Source organism: Mercurialis annua, linkage group LG1-X (genome assembly GCF_937616625.2).
Source record: "Mercurialis annua linkage group LG1-X, ddMerAnnu1.2, whole genome shotgun sequence".
NCBI classification, from domain to species: Eukaryota; Viridiplantae; Streptophyta; class Magnoliopsida; order Malpighiales; family Euphorbiaceae; genus Mercurialis; species Mercurialis annua.
In genome coordinates, this window is record NC_065570.1 from 67978282 (window position 1) to 67997924 (window position 19643).

Genomic DNA, 19643 nt, shown 5'->3' on the forward strand with positions numbered 1-19643 from the left:
GGTGTATCCAACGATGCATATTGAGCCTCGCCGGTACTTTTTCTTTTGGGCTTTTTCCTCTTTATCCCTATTAACTGTCTAAAATTCAATTTTATAACCACTTTTCTATAATTATCTAAATTAACATATATTTTGGATCCATACACCATTTTAAAAAGGCTTTTTATGTAAATTATTAATTTTTTTCTCGAATATTTACTTTAACTATCTCTTTTAAATCTTTACTTTTCATATTATTCTTTTTATACTATTAAAAAACTTTAATTTTTAGAGATTATTTTCAAAATAACTAATTTTCAAACATATTCACAGCAAATTTGACCATCTTTTCATAATTTCCCCCTCTACACTAATAACAAATATATTTACAAAAATACGCACTATATATAAAAATCATATCTCATTTTAAATTAAAATTTCACATAACCACACTCTTTTATTTCTCTTTCTCTCTTTTCATTTTATTTTTCATTTGATTTTCCGTTTTTCTATTTCGGTTGCTTTTCCGTTCGCGCTTCCGTTCGTCTACTCCCGATGAAGTTTTCATCTCCTCCGGTCGCTTTTTTGTTCCGCTCTTCCGTTCGTGCTTTCCCGTTCGACTTTTCCGTTCGCGCTAAGAATTTCTCGACATCATTTTCCTATCTTTCATAATTTTTTAGATTTTTTGTAATAATTTAAACAATTTATTGATAAATTATTGTAGATCTATGATTTTTTTATTTATAAAATTGTTCTGTTATTCACATAATTATTTTGTCTTTCTCTTATTTATAGATTTATTTATTTATTTTAATGCTACTAATTTTGTAAATAACGAATTGATTTATGGTGTATTTGTAGTATTTTTATAATATATTTACGTTATAGTGTATTTATAGTGTATTTCTGGTGTTTACGGTATATCTATATTTTTTTATTGTACTCCTGCTGTTTTTAGTATATTTATGGTACATTTCGAGTGTTTTATAGTGTACTTACAGTGTTTTTATGGTATACACCATAAAAACATTACAAATATACCACAAATACACTATATATACACTAATGTTACACTATACAAACACCATAATTACACTAAAAGAAAATAAATACACTATAATACACCATAGTTACATTAAAAAATACGATAAAAAATAGCAGAAAAAAAAATCTATAAAAAAAGGAATAAATCATTAAAAAATAAAAAAAAAAGATATTTTTGAAATTAAAAAGAAAAAAAAAAGTATTTCTCTTAAAATAAAAATAGAAAAATAAAGATAAAAAAAAACAATCTAAAGTTGTAAATAAAATAGGAATAGTGTAGTATAGGAAATTTCATCTGCTTTTTATGCCAAATCTCATTTTTTTTTAAAAAATCAATATTTTTAATTTTTTTAATCATTATATTCTTGCACTTAATATATGTGATATTTTTTATTTTTTTTTTGGATTTTGACTTTTTTTAACTGTTGATGTTTTTCGTCAGTTTTAATATTAACACAAAATCAACACAACATCAACAACATTTAATAAACTAACTAATTTAAATTTTTAAATTTTACTTACACTAATTTTTATTTTTTCATTATTATTACAATTTAATTTTTATTTTTTTATTTTGTTTTACTTACAATGTGGTCTTTTTCGTTAATGCTAAAATCAACTATATATCAACACAAAATCAACATTGTAACAATACAATAATTCAACATGATTATTGTGTTTTTCACCAATATTAAAATCAACAAAATAACTACCGAAAATCAACATAATATCAACACTGTAACATTGCAATAATTAAATATGATTATTTGTCTTTTTTTTTCTATGCTAACATATTATAATCAAGTCTCAGTTTAATTTTTACTTTTTTAGTTTATTTCACGAACAGTGTTATCTTATTTTTTTAATGTTAAAATCAAAAAATATCAACTGATTATCAACACAATATCAACATAAAATCAACAAGAATATAACATTACAATATTTCATCAATCAACTATCATCAAAAAATCGTGTTACATAACAAAAAAACGCAAAAATACAACCAAATACAATAAAAATGCAGAAATAACATATTTTTATTCCATAAACTCACAAAATTATTTTATCTAACATGAAAAAATAATTTTTATACATATTTAATGATGAAAAATTATTGTTATATGAAAAAATAAACAAAAAAAAAAAATTACAAATCTGAAACGAAAAAAAAGCAAAACGATGAACTTTAGATCTGAAAAATCAAAATAGAAAACGGCGATATTGACAACGAACGGAGAAAATGATTTCGACGGCGAGACAAAGGTGGAACGGCGGAGGCGAAACGCGAAGAACATATCTGAAGACGCTGATTTATTGAATTGAAGAGAAGAAGAAAAAGAAGAAGAAGTTGTGTGAAAGGTGAGTTGAGAGATAGAGGAGAGAGAAATATGAGGAGAGATAAAATAATTAAAATTATAATTTTTTTTTTGAGATGAATATATATAATATCGTATAAAAAAATTTGCTTCGTGTACATATATTTTAGAGATACAAAAGTGGAAATAATATAAAAAATAATTTTTTAAAAAAAGTTAGATTATTTGAATAAAAACCCCATTTTAAAATAGCGCATGGATCTTTTTAAACTTTGATGCATAGCGAAATAATTTAATTCACAGTCATATTCAAACATTTCCGATACCTACCACATATGAAACCCACTTTACCTCTTCATTTCCTATACCTACCACAAATGAAAACCACTTAACCCATTTCAGGATATTTGTTTTTTTAAATGATTTAAGTAGCAATTTACCCCTTCAACTTGTAAGTAATGGCCAATTAACACACAAATTAACTTTGTTGGCAAATCAGTACACGAACTTGTTGATTATGGGCAATTAGTCCATTTTGGCAAATTAACTTACAAGTTAAGAGGGCAAATTGCCAATTTAAAAGACAATTAACGTATAAATTGAAGGGGCAAATTGCCAAAATAAGGCAAATTGCCCATAATCATCAAGTTCGTGTACTGATTTGTCCATAAAATTAATATATGTGTTAATTGTCCATTGCTTACAAGTTTGGGGGGGCATATTGCCACTTAAGTCTTTTTTAAATATTGGTGAACCAAAACGGTTTCTGTGCCATGCAATCATTCACCTGGCAGCCATCTCAACAAAAAAAATTGACTTAAGATGATATGGCAGCATCCTCTAAAACTGAATCTAAACAAACCATATGATAAATTACACAATCCCAATTAAAATTTAATTTAATTTTTAAATCGATAATTAATTAATTATAAAATTTATATATATTTAGAAATAATTAATATTTCCTATTGATTTTAATTAACCTCATTAAAAATAAATTATAATTATAATTAACTTAATTAAATAAAATTATAATAAATTTATGAGCAAATTTTTCTAAAGTCCCTTACGTTTATTATAATTCACAATTTGATAGCCCTTATTTGAAAATCAGGTACCTCAATTTTGATTATGTAAACTATAAGACCTTTCTATTAGTTCCGTTAATAATTTGAAATTTTTTTCAAATGATTTGATACCTTAGTTTCTATTATATAAACGATTTGATACCTCAGTTTTAATTATATAAACGGTTTGGTATCTCATCTTCAAACAATTTGGTACCTCACATTTCATTCCGTTAGCGATTTAATACTTATATTTAGTAGAAGAGCCTTATTTATAAAATTAAAACTGAAGTACCAAATCGTGTGATTTTCAAATAAGGATACCAAACTGTAAATTATGATAAATGTGAGGTATTTTAAAATAATTTGTTCTAAATTTATTTTATAATATATTTTAGAGATAAATATTTTATTTTAAATTTTATTAAAAATAAATAAATGATGTACCTAAATCTAAAACCCCCTAAAACTCAAGATATACTCCACCACCTAGTGCCGCCTCCACCGGCATTTGTTAATGGGAATCTAGAATGGTCTTGCAAGGTTTTTAATTAGTTTAATTATTTTTAAAGTATATATTGCAAAAATATAAAATGATGAAATTTAATATTCTAATACATGTATCTGACCTACTATTCCGATTTGCCATGTATGCATAAATTATTGAAATACATATTTGGGCTACAAAATAAGAAAACAAAAAATGTTAGGATTAAAAACTCTACGTTGAAATTTATTAGGAATTTAAAAATATCCCAATTTTTGAAATGGCTATATAAACTTAATGTATTAATAAAATATTCTATATTCATATAAAATTTAATTTAATTAATATAAATTTATATTATTTATGTGAAATCAAACTAAATAAAATTAATAACAAATCTTAGTTAGTTGAATTTATTATTTTAAACATTTTTTGCAATTAATTTTCAACGATTTTTCCTCATATGTTACAGTTCATTCCATCTTTTTTATTTAAAAGTCAAATGATATGATATTTCACTTTTATTTCACTTATAATTTAATTTTTCCGTTTGTTCTTAATGTTAATCAATTAAATTAAAAAAATTAACTTTTTTAATTTAATTAAAAAAATTAATTTTAGTTTAGCCCTTCAACTTATTTTTGACATAGATATAAATAAAATTTATACTTATACGGGGTTTAATAGTTTAATAAATTTAATTTAATTATTTTATCTCATTTGTCATGACCCAAATTTATGGATCGTGACCGGCGCTAGGAAATGGGAATGGTTGTTCCGAAATCCATAGCAAACCTCGAAAATCACTAAAAACTTTTTGCGTTTTGACAACATAACAAGGTTTCAATCTCTTTTAATAAGTATTTGAAATCCTTTATTTTAAAATGTAATCAACACATTGTGATTATATCTCTAGAAATCAGAATATAACAACATATTCCTCTTATCACAATAGCACTGTACGGATACAATGTCAACAGTCGTCTCAAATTCTGTACTGGGTATCTAGGCCGTAAAAAAATTACTGCCGCCTCAAGACTACTCATTAAGTCAGGGTCACCAACATTTCTGTTGCCCAATGACTTAATATAGTCATCCCTATATCTCTAGATAATCACATGCTGAGTCTATAGTATTGATACCGGTGATCACACAGCCCTAATAGGTAGCATGTTTCAATGGATATATATCGGTTGCAAATCGACTCAATGCAATGCGGTTTAAATAACATTTTGAGTATCAATATTCAAAAGTAAAATGCAAACTCACAGAACCGCTATCCCCAAAATAGGATTTGAATGTTCCTTACTCCGCTAGTCCGGTAGCCCGCTGGCCTGTCAGATCTAGTTAGAATTCAATTGTTAAAAACAATTTAAATAAAAAATTTAACTCTATAGAGTAGACTTTGTAGACATTACTAGACATATAACGTATATAGTCTATTCTCGTTCTCGAGATCAACTTATAGTCCTCTAATTATTAATCACTTTGATTAATATAAGACCAAATTAAAACGTCTCTATGTTTTAATTAATCGGATGTCCTTAATTGTCTAAGTCCTTTTCAGTCCTTTAAACGTCCTAGTTAAGGTTAATCATTTTCAAAATCCATAAAACTAAAACTCAAATATGAAACATTGTTCATATGCACGTTCGTGCATCCTTGTGCAGGCTCGTGCATCCTTGTGCACGCTCGTGCACCTCAGCTAGTGCATGTTCGTGCACCTCAGCTGGTGCATGTTCGTGCACTTTGTGTGCACAGTCTCGAGAAATTCAATTTTCCGGACTTTCCGACGTGCTAAAACGCCTATTTTCGATTCCAAACATCAATTCACACACCATAAGATTCAATTCCACTATTGAAACGTAAAATCGGTTCATATTCGATCGATTCGATACAACAACCGTCGTATATTCAAATATAATCCGACTTTTATAGAACCGAATTCAAATAACGGTTATTATCTCAATTACTATCGAATTCACGAAGAAATTCGAGTGAGAAGCGAGAAATCGGATCAAAAAACCCTAATCCTAGCTTCTTGCGTGAACCGGAGCAAAGCAAGCAACTGAAACCTAATTTGGTTTTGGTGATATGATTTCAATTCATTTGACATCATATATATGTAGTTTGGTCAAACGCCAAACTAGCCCCTAGTGATTTATGCGTCAATTCTTTTAAATATTTGTCCGTAAGTAAAACAGACTATAAACTCCAAACTTTATGAAATTTTATCCAAAAATCCCATAATTCAAAATAAGAATAAAAAAACTTTTATTCTCATGAGACCTATATTTTATTTTTAATAAATCATTTAAAATTTATTAGGGTGAAACTAGTCACTCTCAATAAATTTTCTATCTCCAAATCTTATAAAATTTTAGGAGTAACTTCTTAAAAATATTCCATGAATATTGACTCCAAAAATATTCACTCGGGACTTATAAATTATTTTATTTTAATTTATAAGCGTTTCTTAATTCCCGTCAGTTAAAATATAAATATAAAAATTTAATATTTTAACTTCTATAACTATTTCTTATTTTCAGAGATATTATAAATTAAATCTATCCTCATATATAATTTACGTTCTTCCGGTCCTCTTAATTATTCCTTACGTGGAATAATTTAGTCTTTTAAATTTAGGGGGGATTACATTTTATACATTAAATCCTTTTTTCTTTAATTTGTTTGATATTTATTATTTTATCCACTTTCTAAAATTAAACAATAATAAAAAAAATTAAAATGTTAATATATATTAAAAATTAAATTAAAGCCATTAAATTTTTTAACAATATAAATTTTATTTATTCATATTAACAAATACTAAGTACTAAATTAAATTTTCAGTTTTTTAATAATTTTTTTTTAATTTAGTTGACTAATATTAGAACTGAATTGAAGGAGTATAATAGTAATATAAATAAAAATAATGAAAATAATTTTTAAATAAAAAGAATAAAAATATAAATTGTGGTATACCAATACACACAGGGAGCTGAGAGTAATTTACTCCGACGAACCGACCTATGAGTTTCGCGAACTTTCCTTCATTTTCTCACAAGCAAAACAAAACAAACAACCATTCTCTTCCACTCTTATTCACTCTCTCGAGAAAACAAAGATTATTTCATCTAATTTGCCCTCAATTGTTTCGAATTAGAGTTTAATTTATTCAACTAATCATCATCTAAAAATGTTTAAGAAAGCAGTGGAGGCCAAATCGCATCAGAGACTATCAGGAGCCGACCGGAAGAAGCTTAAACGAAGCATCAGAGATAAATTCCCTCGCGCTTCCGATGCTGATATCGACATTCTTCTTCCTCCTAAAGTATGCTTGGTTTTGTTAATTATTTTTTGCAGACTTTTAAATTTCAGTTTTATAATGTTTGTATGTTGTGTATTATGTGTAGGCAGATATAACCGTGGCAAAGTTTCAGAATAGGGTTCATGTTTATGGCGTTGAAGCTGGATTTCCCATGTTTTTTGATGTTGATGGTCGCGGCACTGATATTTTTCCTACAGGTCTCTCATATGCTTCCATTTAATTTTGTAGCTCTTAAGTTAAGTTGAGTTCACATTTTGAGAATATAATAGGTTTAATAGTTGGTTTAATAGTGACAGTTATTGTGTGTTGCGTAATGCATTAATGTGGATCTTTTTATCATTATATATGAATTTTTGTAAACAATTATAACATCATGTCTTGTCCTGATACCTAGCTAATTTTTAGGTGTAGTCATAATTCCTCATAAGCTCATTTTTAGGGTTACAATTTACCTCCTTGTGTTTTCATTTATGGAACTTGTATCTATGGTTTTGTTTGATCTTCTGTGCTGTATGTAATTTCAGATATTCTTCCTTTATTAAACTCAGTATTCGTAAGGTATGCTTGTTTAACGGACATGTTTCTTTTCCTCCCAAAATTGATTGTCATATTTTATTATCGTATCCAGATTAATCTACTTAAGCATTCCCATTACATTGAACCTTACTTTCAGGATCGCAGATTACAATTACTTCTTTGGTTCAGCCACCATCTTGTCTTATTCTTGCAAGTGATATACTTCTCACTTTTCCTTATTTCTTTGTATTCTAGAATCTAGGATGTAAAAGGTGTCATATGCAAATGCTATGTTACAAGCTTTAAAACATGATGGAACATTTGATGGAATTTCAAATGAAAAGTAAATTGATAATTTACCTTCTGTGAAAGTAATGGTTCTTTAGTTAATTATGATTTTTGGCAGTATGTCAATTTCAAGAAGTTGATTGTAAATTTTATTAGTTTAGGCAGTCACACTAATTGTTTGCTTCATCTGCAATAAGTCAATGACTACATGCATCTATTTTTTTCTAGATATTTATTTACATGCTGCTCTTTTATTGCAGTTTTTGCCCTATGGAACGTTCCTGAACTATTACCGTCTTTTACATTGAAGGGTGGTGAGGTCTCTCAATTTATCATTGGAGGAGCAGATTTGATGTTCCCTGGTATTAGTATACCTGCCGAAGGTCTACCATCTTTTTCAACTGGGGAAACATGGGCAGTTAAAGTTCCGGGCAATCCAGCACCAATAGCGGTAAGACTTCTTTGAATTTTTAATTTGACATGCATATGCACACACACTCTTTCACTTTGCTGATTGCTCATGTCTCTTGTTGTTGTACTTTTCTAACTGCTGATTCATTTAGTAATTACATCAGCAATGCTTACTTTATTCAGGTTGGCTCCACAACTTTGAGCAGCAATGAAGCAATAAAAGCTGGCTTGCGTGGGAAGGCCTTAAGGATTACTCATCATTACCGGGACTTACTATGGTATGCTTATTTTGGAAACTCATTGGGAGATTGATTCATGTTGAGTCCTTCGTTGACATGCTCTTAGAATGATCTGCAGGGAGTCAGTTGAGGGGCATTATGTGCCAAATGCTGGTTTTTATGAAGATGTTGTCTTTGAGGATCCTTCTTTTTTGTCATCCATTCAAGATTCTGATTCACGTGCAGCTGCTAGTGGTTTTTCAAATGATCAACATAATGAGGTTGACCCCAATAAAATTGGGGAATTTGCTGATGGAAATGATGTAATATCAGATTCTCAACCATCTTCAGTTACAAAACTTGATTCTGAGCATGACACAATGGAAGAAGTCACTGCTGACATAGGTGATATGAAAATAATGGAAAATGTCGATGTTGATGAATCAACTCTTGAGCAGCAGCATGCATTATCAACCGAGGATGTAGATGCTTATCTGGAAAAATGCCTACTGCAAGCACTGCACACTACTGTTAAAGACAAAGATCTTCCAATTCCTGGAAGCACTCTGTGGTGAGTTGTTTGTTTGGGAGCTAGCACATATTTGTGTTCCACACTTTCTTATGTTCTTGTGCATATTAATTGGTCATTTACATTTATTTTGATTAACTGACATGTGTAGCAGCATATGTAATTTGACTAGAGTGTGTTATTGTGGATTGTTATCCACATCTTAACTATCAGGTGCAGTTGATTTTAAGATTGTTCTTTTTTTATAGCTTTGTAATGTTGCACTCATAAGTTAGTCAGATATGAAAGTGATATAGTTGTTTGTTCATGATTTTTTTTTTTGGGTATCTGTAATCATGGAACTAAGGATAGCTAATCGTCAAGCTTAGATGTATTATGATCAACATACCCTGGAAAATGTACGGTCTTTATCTGTCATTGGTCTTTATTGTTGCTCATGCACGATGACTCGATATATGACTGAGAACATGTTCTAAGATGACTGTCATAGAAATGATAATTTTTTTGTGTTAGAACTGTTTCTGGCTGAAACCATCTGTTTATGTCATCAAAGAGAAGTAACAGTCCGTGTTGGTGATTATATTTAATACTGATTTTTATTATGTAATTCATTGTTTCTTATGTTTAAAGAATGTTGATAGCTGTAAATTTCTAAACGGAAAGGTTGATGTTTTGGAAATTCTGATATGGTTGCCCTTGCTCAACAATGTAAACTACTCGTATAGATAGGTTGAATAAGGTTTATTATTCTCTTTTCTATACTTTGTTACAAAGTTCGTTGGTGCAGGTCAGGCCACGTCTTACCTTGCAGGCCTTCAGGAATTATGCTGGATATTAAGAAATCATCCCACAAGAAGCTGTCAAAGTGGCTACAAGCTAAATCATCTGCAGGGTTGGTGCGTTCTTCTGTTCTCTATGATTATTTTGGGAACTAGCACTTATTTATATTAAAGCAAAAAGCTTTCGACGATAGAGAAGTGAAATTGGTTTCAAATGAAGGATCCTTAAACAAGCAAAATTACTTATATTTCTTGAGCGGGATACCTTAATTACCAAGTCCTTTTGGATTATCTGGCTTGTATTGGTAGGAAATTGGTGTATTTTAGTATGCTTAGATCTAATTGGTGTCTAATGTGGACAGATTTCAGTGAAGGAGGACAAGTATAAGAAGGAAACTATTCTAGTTTCTGTTAATCGCAGTCACCCAGATTACTTATCCTTCAAGCCAGAGAAGAGGCAGGAGCAGAAAATTGACCAGGCCGATGATCCAGCTACTAGTGGAAGTCGGTCCAAAAAATTGCTTGAAGTGACAGAGATCTATAAACCAAGCGTACATGTCAATCCCATTTTTGCTTCTGTTGGTGCTGATACTGGGAAACTTTACAGTGCTTCAGAAGCCTGTGATATTGTCTTCAAGTATTTTGAGAAAGAAAATCTGGTGAAGGCGACAAACAGGTCCTTTGTAGTTTTAGATGCAACATTATGTGATGCTCTGTTTAAGGGAACGGTTAAAAAAGGATCAACATACCCAACTGAGATCCATAAGAAAGATATTGGATCAATATTTGTAAGCCGAATGCAAGCTCATTACATAGTGACGAGAGGAAGTGAGTCAGCCATTCGTAAAGGTTCATTGAAGACAATTCAAATTCTAACAGAAAGACGTCAAGGTAACAAGAAGGTGACGAAAGTCTCTGGTCTAGAACAATTCTTGATGGATGCTGAAGCATTGGCATCAGAGCTGCAGAAAAAGTTTGCTTGCAGTACATCAGTGCAAGAGCTACCAGGTATGCTTTGTGCACTGATTTTGATGCTTTATTTGCTAATGGTGGTTTACACTAAAAATTAGTCGTATTAATCCAACCTTCTTATGGTGATACGATTATAAGGACAATGTCCTTTTATGCATTGAGGAGAGAATGATCTAAATTAAATGCAGATTGCTTATTTGATGCTGGATATTATGTGATTTTGATGCTGGATATTATGTGATTTTGCTTTTCATTTATCGTTTTCCATCCATCAAGCTGATTTTGTCATTAGATAAAAATCCAAAGATGAATAGACAAACAAAGAATATCACTACTGTGTAAACAAAGAGTTTGAGAGTAAGCATTATAAAATCTCTGAGATCTTTTTTGGTTTGGAAAAAATAGATTCTCTATTTTTATACAACATTGACAGACATGTAAAATTTAGTGTAACCATATTATGAAGTTCAAATAAACGCTGGAGTATTTAGAAGTTTTGTTCTGTTAACAAAAGCTGCATTATTTAGAAGAGGGCTATGGTTGTTATGTAAAACTACTATGTCAATCCCAGTTAGTAAAAGCAAGATATTGCTAGGTGCAAAAGTTCTGGTAATTTGGCGGAAATTTTGCATAACAGTAAATCTAGCATCAGGTGCACATGGGCATTAACTAAGACTCAAATAGTAGTAGTTCGGTACATGGTAGCTAATCTGGTGCCAAGATTAGTCGGTTGCTGATAGTTCTGGGAGTTGATGGTTAGAGTGCTGAGTCTGCTGACTATGCCATTAGTTCTATTTGAAGAGATGTTTTCATCTTCATCAAGATTTACCCTAACTTTTTTCTTAGTTCCAGTTCCTCCAGTAATTGTAATATAGCATCAAAACTGACTTGTGGCCTTGTATAGAGGAAAAACTCGGCATATTTTTGACATAATAGGAAGACCAGTATGAGAGATAATGTTGTTGACATCATCTAAACCTTTTTTAATATTTATCAAATCGTTTTTGTTTTACCTGCAAATACACAATTTCTGAGACTGTTTCATTTTTACCTTCTCAGGAAAGAAAGGGAATGAAGTTCTTATTCAAGGTGGTGTTATTGATGATGTGGCAAGACATCTAGTTGAACAGTATGGGGTTCCTAAAAGATATATTGAGGTTTTTGATAAAACCAAGAAGTGAGAAGTGCTCTTAATGGTATGTTTCTTTAGCAGTTAATTCTATATTGAAAAAATAGAGTAATCGATTTTGACTTTGGACTGATTGTGTGTTCTTCCGTTTATATATTTATTTATTATTTCTGGAGATTATAAACTTTTCCAGCTTATGTTAAGTAATATGAATCTTGTTGTTTTCCTAATTTGTTCTGGTCAGTGGTCACCATTTGCTTATTTTGATGTTCAATCTTTATTGGTTAGGAAGGTGATAAAATCTATTTATTTTCCTTTTCTCTTGTATTTTCTTTTTATCTTATCTTTGACATAAGAACTTGACATGCTTTCTGATTTGCTGCTGTGCTGCTCGATGTCTATGTGATTAAATGCTCCTTGTAAATTCTGGAAAAGTGAATTTATTAACTTGTACACAGATTTTAATTGATCAGTTGCAGTCACTCTATAAAAGCAAAGTACGATAGTGAATGTAGAACTATTGCTGCCTCCTATCTGTTGAAGTGGGAGTATCCCACATTGATTGTGTGTGTGAACGATGTGTGTTTAAATATTGGTTGGGCATCTCCTTAACACCAATTGGTTTTAAGATGGCATTTAACATGATATCAGAATTTTGTCCATTCACACAATTTGAATTTGGCCCGGCCCACGTGAAATACGTGAGGGGGGTTTGGTTGCTCGGCCCGGTCACGCTATGCGTGAGTGTTCAAGTGAGAGTATCCTACATTGGTTGTGTGTGTGTGTGGATGGACATGTGTTTAAATATTGGTTGGACATCTCCACTTCCTACCAATTGGTTTTAAGATGTAATCTAACACTATGTGTTGCATGTACTCATTTCTCATATGAGTAATGAACTTTACTTTTTGTTTGGGCTCTATTAGAAATAATAAAACCATAGTTGGAGTCTCGCATAATAGGTTAATCTTTTTGGTTAGATTGGTTATTTGATATGATATCAAGCATCTATGATTGGAGCCTTGGAAACCCCCAATTAAATAATTGAATATTTGAGCATAAGATACGGTGTTTTTGTACTTGTTCACGCTTCAAGTCTAATGGGCATTGCGGGTTAGAGTGTGTTTGAATAAACCATAATTGGAAACTCATCTAACTGTTCAAGTTATTGGGTTGATTGGTTATTTAACAGACATGATAATAGTTACACCTCTCATCTTTTACATTGTGCTTTTTCCTAGTTTTGAACTGCAAAGAAATAACAACTTACAAAAAAACACTTTCATTATTAGATTTTGTATTTTTATGAATATTAATATCACATAGTGCATATTTTTAAATTCTCAACTAGGAGATGAACTAAGAAATAAGTAATCATATGTCAGAGTAATCCGATGCACGATTGTGTTACTATAGTAACAAGTTCTCTGTAAGTTGTTTCTTTTCCACAGCAGTGATGACTATAATGGAGATGGCTAAGAGGTTTCTTTTCTTTATTTATCTTACACAATATTACTACATTAATATTTGAAATTGTATGTATATTGTTTGTGGAACAAATATGAGATTTTTTTTTTTTGCAAGTTTAGGCTGGGGTCTCAACATCTGGTCTCAGCTTCTTGCTGCTTTATTCTTAGGTGTGCAGCAGAATTATCATAAACAGATGAAAGCCTTTTGTCTGTTCAAGTCGTAAGCTAATTTGGCTTCTACCATAAGCGATATGCATTGTTTTTCAAAAAGCAAAATTGTAAATAGATCACCTGCTAGTATTTCTTCAGTTCACTCGGTTTAATCATGCTGTTTCTTTATGCAACTACTCATCTCTAATTGTGCTATTTATTTGTGCAATCACGTACATTTTTTTGAACGGCGATGTAATTGATTTCACTTTTGTTCTCCTCTTTGATGATTGCTATGTTTATGCATTTGAATGTAAGACATTAAAAGAAAGTCAGGTGATTGTTTGAAACTTTGTTTTCTTCTCAGAGGGTGGACAATTTATTAGGTGATCCCTAAAGGTTATTGGAGAGGATATTTGCTTGACCATGAGCTGAATATATGCATTGCGATTTTGATAGAAACTAGGGGTGAAATCTCTAGAGGTGAGAAGTGGTTTTCTCCCTGAATCTGGTTCTGCAAGGAATTAGTATATAATTTTTTTCCTTCGCTATGATATAACTAACTATACAAGTCTAATGCAATGTCTGGAGTCAGCTGAATGGATTGTTTCACTTGTCTATTTATATATTACACAATCTTTGTATTACGTTTAAGATTATGTTTCGACCATTATCATCTTGTTCTATATTTTTTTAATTTTTCTCTCCAGAGGCAAAACTCGTTTCTGTTGAGCTAGGAGATATTTTGTTGATTTAGACTAGACTAGAGGTTGCATGTATTTGTTTATAGGTTTATGATTCTGAACAGTAATTTATCAGGTCGTGTAACAATTTTATGCTGATGTGATTTTTACCTCGGTGTTTGCTATCCCAGTAGCACAAAAATGAAATCACTTGGTTCCCAAACTGTGGCTTCTTGTCCTGTGAAGTTTGAGTAGTAAATCATGCAAAATGAGAAAATATATGAAGACCTCATTCCACCAAAAGTGAAAAAAATGAGATGAGAAATTGAAACTTATCATTTGAAAGAGCTTATGCAGTACTAACCTCTGTCTGCTAATAGCAATTACTATCCTGAGCATATTAATAGATGCACGCTGCATTTATCCACTTTTCGCCTGGCAGCAGTGTGCGCCAACACCTTTTTCGTATAAAATTTGAATGCGACTTAGTCATGTTCATTTAAAATCATACCCAATGTACACATGATGTGATCTTGTGAAGCTCAAATCATTGTTTCCATTATTTAGACCTTTCAGAATTAACAACACGATGATCATCCGGAACGGTCTTGAAGTTGCATACACATGACATAAATTATTGATATCTATATAGTGTGTGAATTCAACTACATAGACTACTGCAGAACCTAGAAACTCTGGTAGGACTTTTATGCCAGTGACGGTTATTGAAGATCCAGGATCTACCAAGCCAGTTTGGTATCACAAAAACCAAGTAAAACAAGATTTTCAACATTAAAATTGAATGGCAGACTTTGAAGGGTAGGTGTTTTCAGGGATGAAACCAGGATTTCTTTTGAGATCTAGATTTTATCAAACTCAAGCAGCTTTATTCACTTGCTCACCTGGGCTCAAAGTAAATACTGAAACGTTTCTATAGACTACTGTTGATGATGGTGCGCTTCCGCAAATGAATTTGACCATAAAGTCATAGAAATGATCGCTGCAGCAAACAATAATATGATAGTCAAGAACATTATAATAAAGACAACAATAACGATCTTAATCCTCGTAAGTCGTAATAATTAAAGCATAATTTATTAAATTCCAAAACAAATTCCATTTTTCTAAATTAATTTCTAAACTGAAACCTAAACTGCACATAGATTTTTACCAACAGAAACAATCGAGCTGTTCTTCAATGGCTTCTTCTTCAAAATACGAAGTTTTCGTGAGTTTCAGAGGTGAAGACACTCGCAATAACTTCACCAGCCATTTATATGCTGCTTTGCATAGGAAGCACATTAAAACGTTCATAGATAACGAACTTGACAGAGGAGAGGAGATCACAGCAGTGCTTTTGAAAGTGATTGAGCAATCAATCATTTCCGTGATTATCTTTTCAGAAAAGTACGCAGAATCACCGTGGTGTTTGGATGAACTAACTAAGATACTCGAATGCAAAAATATTTCAAAACAAATGGTTTTACCTGTTTTTTACAGCGTTGATCCTCAGGATGTTGCAGAGCAGAAAGGTGGTTTCGGTCTCGCATTTGCTAAGCTTGAGGAGCGTTTCAAGAAGAGTATGGATAATAAGATTCAGATTTGGAGAGCAGCTTTGACTGAGGCTGCCACTTTATCTGGTTGGGATTCACTTGTTATTAGGTATTTTTAAATTCTTGCTCAAATTCAATGTGTAGCAATCAACATTTTTTAGTAATTGTTCTGCATTTTTAATTTGTTAGGCCCGAATCCAGACTGATTGATGAAATTGTTGAGGATATTTCTAAAAAATTAAATCGTATCTCGTCGTGTAGTTTCAAGGGTTTGGTTGGAGTGTACTCACGAATTGAGAAAATTGAATCATTATTAAGCATTGGGTCCGACGATATTCGAATTTTAGGAATTTGGGGAATGGGCGGTATAGGGAAAACAACACTTGCTGGAGTAGTATTTGATCACATCTCTGCACAGTTTGATGGCTGTTACTTTCTTGCTAATGTTAGGGAAGAATCAGAAAAATATGGATTGTACCGACTGCGAAAGGAAATGCTCTCGAAAATATTAGGAGAAGAAAATCTAAATACAGATGCTTATGATTTTAGAGCTAGTTTTGTTCAGACTAGACTTTGTCGAATAAAAGCTCTTATTGTTCTTGATGATGTGGATAACTTCAAGCAAATAGATTATTTAGCAGGAGAGCATGAATGGTTCGGACCAGGAAGTAGGATTATTGTAACAACTAGAGATCAAGATGTTCTTAAGAGTGGAGTTGATGAAGTATATGAGGTCGAGGGATTGAATTACCATGAAGCTCTTGAACTCTTTGGTTTGCGTGCATTTAAACGAAACCAGCTAAGAGAAGATCATAGGAATATGTCAGAAAGAGTAGTATGTTATGCTAGTGGCAATCCCCTGGCTCTGAAAGTTTTGGGTTCTTTTCTATATCGTAGAAGCATGCGGGAGTGGGAAAACGCATTGAGTAAACTAGAGAGAATCCCTAATAAAGAGATCCAGAGCATGTTAAGGTTGAGTTATGATGGATTGGATGTTGAAGAGAAAGATATTTTCCTTGATATTGCATGTTTCTTTAAAGGGGAGGATACGGATTTTGTGAAAAGAATACTAGATGGTTGCGGCTTCTCTGTTGATGTTGGATTCAATGTCCTTATTGAGAAGTCGCTTGTAACTATTTCAAACAATAAGTTAGAGATGCATAATCTATTACAAAGAATGGGTTGGGAAATCGTGCGAGAGGAGTCTGTCAAAGAACCTGGAAGACGCAGCAGGTTGTGGACTTCTGGAGATGTTTTTCACGTTTTGTCGAAAAATACGGTAAGACTGAAGTGCCCAATATTTATTTTTGTTATGTTGGCAAAACAATGAAGTTCAATGCAATTGTGCAAGTCAGCTTTTTTTTTTGGTTTCAAATGATATTGACAACAAGATACTAATTGTAGTAGTTTGTAATGTGTTGATCTTATGCTTTACACTTATTGTAGGGAACTGAAACAATTGAAGGTATATTCCTTGATATGTCCGAATTAGAATACCTACACTTAAAACCCGAAGTGTTTTCAAGGATGAACAGATTACGCTTTCTCAAATTTCATCGTGATGGTCTCATCGTGCATCTTCCACAAGGTCTTGAATCTTTGTCAGATAAGCTAAGCTATCTCTATTGGACTGGAAGTCCTTTAAAATACTTCCCGTCCAATTTTTGTGCCGAGAACCTTGTTGAACTTAGTATGCCATTTAGCCAGGTTGAACTGCTTTGGGAGGGATGTCAGGTATACTATTCTAATTCAAAAAGTAGACTTATATGCATATCCATGGATGTTTATTTATTTTAGTTGGTTGCAGAATCTTGAGAAGTTAAATTCTATCGACCTCAAGAACTCACGGCATCTTATCAGATTACCAGACTTATCAAAGGCCTTAAATCTTGAATATCTAAATCTTCAAGGCTGTATAAGTTTGCTTGAGGTACCATCAGCCGTCGAACATTTCAAGAAGCTTACTCTCCTGAATCTGGAGAACTGCAGAGAGGTTAAGAGTATTCCAAGCTGTTTTAATATGCAATCGCTTCAAAGGCTCAATCTTTCTGGATGCACACAATTAAAGAAGTTACCAGAGATTTCAAGAAGTGTAAAAGAGTTGAGTTTGGACAGGACTGCAGTAGAAGAACTTCCGGTGTCGATTGAGAGTCTTTCTAAACTTAACTTTTGGAGTATGTCTAACTGTAAACATCTCAAGAGCCTGCCAAGAAATCTCTCTATGCTGAATTCTCTTAAAAGCCTTTTAATCTCTGGTTGTTTGGAGCTGGAAACTTTACCTCTCAGCATGGAAAAGCTTTCTCAATTACAGAAGCTTGACATACGTGGTTGCAAAGCACTTACTTGTTTACCGGAACTTCCACCGAGCCTTAACCTCTTAAATGCAAGCAGTTGCATTTCACTGGAAACAATACCATCTTCACTGGCTGTATTTGCAGAGAAAATGTTACCAAAATGTCCAAATAATCAGCGGTTTTGTTTTATTAATTGTCCAAGGTTGGATCAGAATGCACGAAGGATCATCGAGTTTGATTTACAGTTTAGAATTCAGAGCATAGCATCTGCAGCTGTAAAAGACTATCATAAGGTATCTCTCTCTCCTTCATGCACAGATGACAGACCGCGTATGTCAAATGTTTTATAGCGAGTTATGTTGCATGGAAACTTGTTAAGCCGTATGTTTTGGTGCGGAAATGCTTTTAAAACTCTGAAACTTAATATTTATAACCTTTTCTCCTGTTTGAGTGTTTTTCATTTCAATGTTTACATTTCTGTACAACATAGTTTCCCGCTGAAATTAATTATCAACGAATAATTGATGCAGGGACTTCATTCACTGCCATCAATCAGCATTTGTTTCTCTGGAAACGAAATTCCAAAATGGTTTCACTATCAGAAAACAAATTCTTCTATCAGTATCAAGCTTCCTTCAAATTGGCTTAATCCCAAGTTCTTAGGTTTTGCTATGTGTGGTGTGGTTGAATGTACAGACTTCACAGAGCTCAGCGACATTTACATCTTATGCTACTGCGATTTGACAACTGATCGTGGTGATCACCAAACAGTTAATTGTATTTTGCGAGGACTGCCTAGCTACTCTGGTGAAATGCAACAGAATTTTGGCAGATCAAATTATGTATTCATGGGCTACGATTTCAGTTTGTGTCTGAGAAGTATTCAAGAAAAAGATACAGAAGCATCAAATAATTATAGTGAAGCCACAATTACATTCTGCTCAAAGAAAGAAGCAGGGCACTCTTATACATTGCGCAAAGTAAATAAATGTGGTGTTCATCTAATGTATTCTCAGGATGAGGAGACAGAAATCAAATCCTCAATCATCCAGTGCAACTAAACAGGCCAGAGAAGAAAATATACTGATCTCCTGATGTGGTGGACTTGTGAACCTATGAAGCAAGGTACTCTTTGTTGATTTCCATATCCAAAATCAAAAAATTAATGTGGCAAAAATTAAAATTATATTAAAAAATTGGTCAATTTAAAGAATGGTCAATTTAATATAAAAAGTTATTTTAATGCTAAAAGGGTCAATTTAAAGATTTTTTTTAAACTTCTGCCAAATAAAAAAAGATCATTTTTATGCTTCAGGATACAATTGAAATGAAAAAAAAATGCAAAATAGGATAAAATACGCAAGATAGGATTGAAAGGGGATAAAAGGTCGAGTTCTTTTAAGACATTAGGTTTTTTAAAAAAAGAAG

At 31.9% G+C, this 19643-nt stretch overlaps 2 protein-coding genes and 1 long non-coding RNA gene across 9 annotated transcripts; 2 read left to right on the forward strand and 1 right to left on the reverse strand.

The window, feature by feature from the left end:
• Window positions 1-6931: 6931 nt before the first annotated feature.
• On the forward strand, window positions 6932-14382 carry LOC126680499 (uncharacterized). Of its 6 annotated transcripts, XR_007641204.1 has the most exons (11): window positions 6932-7227; window positions 7310-7421; window positions 8289-8479; window positions 8623-8717; window positions 8797-9228; window positions 9974-10082; window positions 10328-10973; window positions 11997-12133; window positions 13518-13548; window positions 13656-13703; window positions 14053-14382. XR_007641204.1 is itself a non-coding variant. In XM_050375658.1 (10 exons), the coding sequence occupies exons 1-8, from the start codon at window positions 7093-7095 to the stop codon at window positions 12116-12118; spliced, it is 1842 nt and encodes a 613-aa protein (XP_050231615.1). In that variant the 5' UTR covers window positions 6932-7092; the 3' UTR covers window positions 12119-12133; window positions 13518-13548; window positions 14053-14382. The 6 variants fall into 6 exon arrangements, 5 of the variants coding, with proteins under 5 accessions (XP_050231615.1, XP_050231620.1, XP_050231598.1 ...); XM_050375658.1 differs by lacking the exon at window positions 13656-13703; XM_050375663.1 differs by lacking the exon at window positions 13656-13703 and having other exon boundaries at window positions 13521-13548.
• LOC126680542 (uncharacterized) lies at window positions 10469-16004 on the reverse strand. 2 transcript variants are annotated; one of them, XR_007641220.2, is made up of 3 exons: window positions 15856-16004; window positions 14733-15368; window positions 10469-14606 (listed from the first exon to the last, which is right to left on the reverse strand). It is a non-coding gene; the product is annotated as an uncharacterized LOC126680542 (long non-coding RNA). The 2 variants fall into 2 exon arrangements; XR_007641221.2 differs by lacking the exon at window positions 15856-16004 and adding an exon at window positions 15540-15629.
• LOC126680493 (disease resistance protein RPV1-like) lies at window positions 15567-19340 on the forward strand. Its single transcript, XM_050375626.1, has 5 exons — window positions 15567-16030; window positions 16111-17200; window positions 17368-17655; window positions 17729-18508; window positions 18746-19340. The coding sequence occupies exons 1-5, from the start codon at window positions 15567-15569 to the stop codon at window positions 19274-19276; spliced, it is 3153 nt and encodes a 1050-aa protein (XP_050231583.1). The 3' UTR covers window positions 19277-19340.
• Window positions 19341-19643: the final 303 nt, after the last annotated feature.